At 28.2% G+C, this 7216-nt stretch overlaps 1 protein-coding gene and 1 long non-coding RNA gene across 2 annotated transcripts in view; one reads left to right on the top strand and one right to left on the bottom strand.

Annotated features, from left to right (window-relative positions):
• Positions 1 to 1055: 1055 nt before the first annotated feature.
• On the top strand, positions 1056 to 3379 carry LOC122524366 (membrane-associated progesterone receptor component 1-like). The gene is made up of 3 exons (XM_043646581.1): positions 1056 to 1539; positions 1824 to 1973; positions 2273 to 3379. Exons 1-3 carry the CDS (start codon positions 1200 to 1202, stop codon positions 2434 to 2436), a joined length of 654 nt encoding a protein of 217 aa, XP_043502516.1. The 5' UTR covers positions 1056 to 1199; the 3' UTR covers positions 2437 to 3379.
• Positions 3380 to 7118: 3739 nt separating this feature from the next.
• LOC122524365 overlaps positions 7119 to 7216 on the bottom strand; it is a 611-nt gene continuing 513 nt past the window's right edge. The window contains exon 2 of the long non-coding RNA XR_006305522.1: positions 7119 to 7216. This exon is cut by the window's right edge and continues 149 nt beyond it. This is a non-coding gene — a long non-coding RNA (uncharacterized LOC122524365).

Below are 7216 nucleotides of genomic sequence, written 5' to 3'. Positions count from 1 at the left end.
TTATTTTAATTGATTACGCAAATAAATCTCATGTATGTATAAAGATATGAGAAATAAAATAAATAAATAAATAAATAAATTATTGTCACTATCTCTAACGTCGATGTACGTAATTAGTAAGTAATATAGAAATGTAGATTAAATACATACGCACACAACCAAGAATCTCATGGATAAGAGATAAACGATGAAACAGCATGAATATGAAAAATCGAGGTCAAATAACTTTGTACGTATCATTCGATACAATTAATGAACTTAGACGTAATTTTATAATCTTTACAAAAACGGAATTTATTGTACTTATTGTATCGTGTATTTCTAATTGCACATGCACTATTTTATTCTTTGCGAAATAAATAAAAAAAAATGTTGTTAAATAATAATACACAAATATCATCTATAATATATTATGTTTCTATAAAACGTAAACTACGTCGAATACTTATTATTTATCATAAAATTACAATATCGTAAAAAGCATCGTCACGTTTGTCATTTAACCTAACGGGACATCGAACGGCGCATGCGCGAAAGGAACTCGCTCAGGAACGTATCGATAAATTTTTGTAGAACTTTATCAATCGCTAACTATATAAAATTTCAAAAACAAACACAAATATTATTTCTACAAAAGAATCTTATTAATCCAAACGTCGATCATCTTATTCTGCAAATATTAATGTATATTAAAATATATATTCGTTAAATATTACCTTTAGAAAGCACGATAGTAGATAAACGTAATTTAAAAATATATATAACACAAACAAGAACACAATGACAAATGAAAAAGAAATGACAAGGGAGGGAAAAGATAGATTACGGTACTGTAAACATAAAGAAGGTTAGGTGGTGGGAGGAGGAGCGATATTGGAATGAAAGGGGAACGGGGGGTGTATATCGTAGCACGTAACCAACATCAGCCGCTGTTAGTCTGTGTCTGGCGCTGTCGAACGGCGGGGATTTTATCGAGGTATCGAAAAATATTTTCTACGTTGGAAACGACGTAATAAAATTGTTATTTGATTTTCTTTCTCGTATTATTAGTTCATTGAAAAATAAGGTATCGATCGTAACTAGGAAAAAGATTAATAAAAATAAAAGGAAGACAAATTATTATTTTCCTTCGTAATATATCGAACGTTGTTAGAGATTTTTATCGGTCTCTCGTTCGGAGCTCCTGGTGGGTGGTCAAGATGGCTGAAAAGAGCAATTCGATGCCGGGTTCCACGTCGGCTACGACCGGTTCTCAAAATAATTCATTATTTCTAACCAATTTTGTCGAGCAAATCATTAAGAGTCCTTCTAATCTTATATTGGTTGGTATAATTGCAATTCTTGTTTATAAAATTCTTAAGAGTAAAATAAAATCTGAGAATCCACCAGTCGAAATTAAACGTTTACCTAAATTACATCGTGATTTCACCATCGAAGAATTGAAAAAATATGATGGTCATGGGCCGGATGGAAGAATATTAGTTGCACTTAATGGAAGTGTTTATGATGTTACTAGGGGTGCTGCATTCTATGGTCCAGGTAAGTATTTCAATACTATTATCAATTTTGTTTCTCTAATTAACTTTGATTTTTAATGTTTGTGCTTTTGTCTTTAAAACATAATTGAATTGGTGAATGTTATACGTTGTAGATTGTATTAAATTCTATTGCGATAAAATGCATTAATAGTTGCTTCGAAGAACCATAAATATAAAACTACAAAGGTCACAAAATCATTAAATCAGTTTCCTACTGATAATATGCATAACAATTATGTTACATAATTTGAATTGTTTATGATAAATAGTATATATTTTTTAAAGGTGCACCATATGCAGTATTCGCAGGAAGAGATGCTAGCAGAGGATTAGCAACATTTACATTAGAACTAATTAAGGACGAATATGATGATTTAAGCGACTTAAACAGCGAACAAATGAGTTCTATGAAAGAATGGGAGTTGCAATTTAAAGGCAAGTTCTGTTAACATTTTTTTTATTATATAACTATATTCAAATTAATTTAATATATATATGTACATACTATAATTAATTTTATAAGAATAGAACGCTTACTCTCACCATCTCATTATTTAATTTTATTCATTCTAAATGGATCATTGTTTTTTTATACATTATTAATACGATCAAAGTTCAAACGTTTAAACTGGATGGAAGAATAGAAGGATTAACTTATCATAACTTTGCATACATTTATATTGAAATTATATAATGGATATATCGCAATATATATTTTGTTTTTATGTTTTTAGAGAGGTATGATTATGTAGGAAAATTATTAAAACCAGGAGAAGAACCCACGAATTATTCCGACGAGGAAGACGAAGGTAGCCAGCAAGAGACTGAAAATAAATTGGATCAACAAAATACAAAGTCTGATGTCTGTGAAGCTGAAACTAAATCAAAAGATGATTGACCGCCCCGTTCTGTGTTTAAAATGAAGAAAGAATTTTGGGAATACACTGCGCGCACAGAGTTGTTAAAAAAATTCTTAGATTTATCATTCATAGAAATGTTTACGAACGTTCAGCCGAATATTTTATTAATTTTTAACACTATTTCTGAAAGATATAAACATATTAATATCTTTTAGTTTACTTTAGAAACTCTGAGCTGGTGTGTTTCTTCTAAAGACTTCGTTTGAGTGCCTGATTTCAACAAAAAACACATACACACTCCGATTATCATATAAAAATAATCTTTTTATATCTGTACAAAGAATTTTTCTACCAAAAATCACATCAAACTTGTATTAGGCAGAATATTTCTAACTTTCGCTATGTTTCAATCATATTCCACTATATTAAAATGACTGTGTGTTTTATGTCACCTGTCATATCTTACTATGTTACGATGAGAGCATAGAATATGTGTACTTGGTGCCCCTGAAATTTAACAAGTTGACGTTAAGTTTCAGTTGCATTTGATAATTAGTTTTTAAGTTCTGCAATTTTTTTTATATATGCGCAGAGATATATATATGTATATATGTGTATATGTCTACGTGTATGCATGTGTATATTAATAGCACATATGCAGCTCTGTTAATCCGTCTAAAGTGCATCTTGATTTTAAGTATTAAATTATAAAGTTTACATTATAATTAATGAGTCTACAAATTTCCCTTAAAATATTATTATTGAATTATAAAAAAAGATATTTTAACAGTAAATAGTAATTCTGCTCTGTATACTTTATTTAAATTATACTTTTAATAAAGTTTTAGAAGAAAATGAAATCTTACCAGGACAATGTTATTAATGAATATGACAAGAAGAAAAGCAAAAATAAATACAGGAGCACATATTCTAATGTTACTTGCTAAATATTAAAATAGCAAATGATTTAGAAAAAGAAAAGAAAAAATTATTTTATAAAAAGAATTTTATTACAATGAAATCAAGATTTCCATACGTAGAAATAATATTATTTGAATTTTATCCATTTTATATGTAAAAACATACGCAGAGCTTTCCCCGCGCAGCATTTAATAATATATAAATCTATAATAATTGTTCTGTTTGTATAGATAAAAGAATTTTTCTATGAATTACAATTATAAAAAAGATATTCTATTCTACCGCGTTATTATTTTGAACACGATAAAACACAGATTTGTTAATAGAATTCATGAGGTCTCTATACTCTTCAAATATATTCTTGTAAATAATTCTTTGTAAGTAGATATATATATATGTATATGTATATGTATATCTATATGTATAATATGTATGTATACATATATATATATATATATATAAATAAGCATACAATAATTAATTAATTGCGTTTCACTTAAGCAAGAAATAGGTTTCATGTGTTGTATGTTTATTCGTTAGCGGTAATTCAAGTAAAATTTTATTTTTCTTAAAAAAGATGATATTCTTACATTTTTTAAGCAACATATCAACTTTATTTGTTCTTTTTTTTATTCTTTTTTTTATTGTATTCAAATGTTAATTTTAAACATTTATTAATTTGTATTTATTCCTCTGTATTATGCATTGATCAATTTTACATCCATGAAACGAACAAATTTAATTGTACATTAAAAAGCGCACCGTTGATTATTATAGGTATAATTTAATAACGTTAAATATTTTAACTATTTTGAGTCACACATAAATTAACTCACAATATAGTTTTATCTTATAGGAATGATTGTAGCAATACAAGAAAGCATTTTTTAATTTGCTGTTATATCTTTACATATACTCTGGTTTTTAAATAGTCTACATTGAAAATTATTGATTTGAAACATGTTCATTCTTGGTATTAATTTTTTATATCAAGGACAAATTAATTCGTCTGATTTTATAAACTATCTTGTTACATGCGATTTTTAATATAATTGTTTACTTTTATTAATAACGAAATACTAAACTATAAAATAAAAATGAAAAGATTCCGTCTATCTTCAACTGTATGCAAATTAGTAATGTATTTTGTAATATATATTAGTTTGACTTCTTTCAAATGAGGCCAATATTTATAAATACTTACTAAGCTAATTCTTTGTTTGTAAAAAAAGAAAAAGGAATGAAAATTATATACTTGAATGTAAATTCCTTAACTCATCGAAAAAGAAAAGTAAGGAAGTAAATTTATTCGTAAACAGTATAATACATATAAAGGAAACATCATTTGAAAAAGTTTATCGTTACGCGATTCATTATATATTTAAAAAAAGAAAAAGAAAAACGACAAATGTAAGGTGTAGGTATGGGATTCCCTATTGTTAAATATTATTATACTACTACTACTACTACTACTACTACTACTACTACTACTACTACACAACAGCAAAATATAATAATTTTTGTTAACATTGAATGATATGCAATGCAATGAATTTTTTTCCCAAAAAAAAAAAAGAAAAAAAAGAAAATCTTTACCTTCTCCATCTTTATTCTTGACTTACATTATTAAAAAAACAAGTTTTATTTTAAATTGAGAAAAAATGTAAAAACTAAATGATAAAAATATAATGAAATGCAAAGGAATTTCTAAACAGGAAAAGAACAAATTATTTTGTATGTTGACTCTGACAAAATCTGTTCTTAAATAAGAATCAACTATAGTCCTCATTCACAAACTGTTTTGTTATCCATTCAAAGCCATTGGGTGAATAACCAAACGAATACAAAGAACGTGTCGCATCGATCTGACAATAATAATTGCCTCGCAAAACACATTTCTTCTGCGCGAACGTAATTGACTATTAATTTTTAACGATTCAGGTTATGTTCCAAAGAAAAATAAAATTACTTATTACACGTAACATCGTCAAAATATTTTTATTAAGTAAAATATGCATAACATATTATCTAATATTATATTGGAACATTAATAATCAAAATTGAGGTTATATTAAACGATAATAAAAGTTAAAATCAAAAAATATATACAAAATAAAAATATTATTAGAAATATACTTTTCTTTTTCAAAGATACCATGGTGACCTTGAAAATGTTGTTTCCAATATATTTTTTAAATGTTTTTATACTTCTATTCGTTTTATTGTTTGTAATGCATAGATAAATGAATCTAAGAGATTATTTTTGAAAAATCTTTTGGAATATTGATATTCTCGATAGAATGGTTTTTCTTATGCATGGATGATAAGTGAAAAGAAGAAAATAAAAATTACTGAAAAATGTTATCGACAAATACGTTATATCTGTTTCATAATTAGAGAACGTTATATTTAATAAGTATACGGAATTAATGTTATTAGTTATATATATATATTAACTCGAAATCATGAGCGACTCTATCTAAATATATAAAATCTATTCGTTATCTTCAATAATGGCGACTATATCAGTGTCCATATGTGATTTAGAAAAGAAAGAAAGAAAAAATAGAAAAAGGAAAATATTCTCATCATTTTCAGATCAGAATTGCATCACTAACATATTGTATCTATGTAGCATATATCGATTTCCGAGAATATATATGTACATATACATGGACATAAAATGTTTTTTAAAAATTTCATTAAAATTACAACTAGACTATTATTTCTAGAACAGACGTAAAGAGATTAATGGCTTGAACAATAGTCGAAGAAAAAAGGAAGAAGAAAATGACATGATAACAATAACTGCGTCATACGACCGACACCCAAATGCGTTTTTGGTAAGTTACGTAATTCGTTGGGTTCCTTGGGTAGAGATATTCATAACCTCCAAAATCTGATCTCTGTACGTGCATATATGTGTGAGTGAAAAAAATATTTGTATCAATCTCTTAAAGATATATATGTATGTCATACATAATGTACATACATATATATGTAGGGGTGAGGGAGAGAGAGAGAGAGAGAGAGAGAGAGAGAGAGAGAGAGAGAGAGAGAGAGAGAGAGAAACCGTGAGTCAACGAACCTTTACCAATAACTTCGTATAAAAAACAAATTAATAATAATCGTGGTTTTTTTCGTTTGTCTGAAAATATCGAGATCGAAAGAGAAATTAAATGCATACGTATAATTTTAAAGATGTCTGCCATTGTCGATGAACGAATCAATCGAAAAAAAATTAAAGAAAAAAGAAAAGTTAAAATAAAAGCTATGATAACTGTTTGTATATCATATTCGTTTCGAAGAGATCCGTTCGTCAAATATCTTTATTTCATTTTTGTTTTGCTGCATCTTTCCTTGTAAATAATGTAATATAGAAAATGCGCAGAAAAAAAAGAGGTAAACCTGACGCCTCTCGTACTCTGCAATACGAGAAGAGCAACGCTCTTCTTCACAAAGAGCCGCTGTCACCGAGGCGGGTGGCTAGGTGGCTGCTGCCACGCCGTCATCCAATTCCCGTCTCATTTCCCCTCTTCCCCCCTGTAACTCCTCTGTCTACAGCAGCAACCACTCTGCAGCTTTCTCTCTCTCTCTCTCTCTCTCTCTCTCTCATTACATTTCATCTGATTGTGAGTAGTACTCAAGAGTGAGAAGGGTTAACTTACAATGCATGCGTGCGGTGAGTCGCGTGCCGTTCGCACCTCTCTGTCGGCTTCTACTCCTTCCCTTCACCCACCCACTCGACCATCCATTTCATCGCCTTCACCCTTCGGACATACAAAATAAAAGAAATTTCTTTACGAGTTCGATATATTTTATTATCATAAGTTTTTCTTTATTGTTTACATATTTTCGGTATGATATGTGTGGATATGCATTTAGTTTGTTTTTGGA

Source organism: Polistes fuscatus, unplaced genomic scaffold (genome assembly GCF_010416935.1).
Source record: "Polistes fuscatus isolate 324 unplaced genomic scaffold, CU_Pfus_HIC Scaffold7, whole genome shotgun sequence".
Classification (NCBI taxonomy): domain Eukaryota; kingdom Metazoa; phylum Arthropoda; class Insecta; order Hymenoptera; family Vespidae; genus Polistes; species Polistes fuscatus.
Note: the sequence above shows the minus strand (reverse complement) of the source record. Positions and strands in the feature narration are given on the sequence as shown.

Coding starts and splice junctions, on each gene's coding strand:
- LOC122524366 (XM_043646581.1), top strand. CDS start 1,200: ATGGCTGAAAAGAGCAATTCGATGCCGGGTTCCACGTCGGCTACGACC. Junction 1,540..1,823: donor TGCTGCATTCTATGGTCCAG/GTAAGTATTTCA, acceptor TATTTTTTAAAG/GTGCACCATATGCAGTATTC. Junction 1,974..2,272: donor ATGGGAGTTGCAATTTAAAG/GCAAGTTCTGTT, acceptor TTATGTTTTTAG/AGAGGTATGATTATGTAGGA.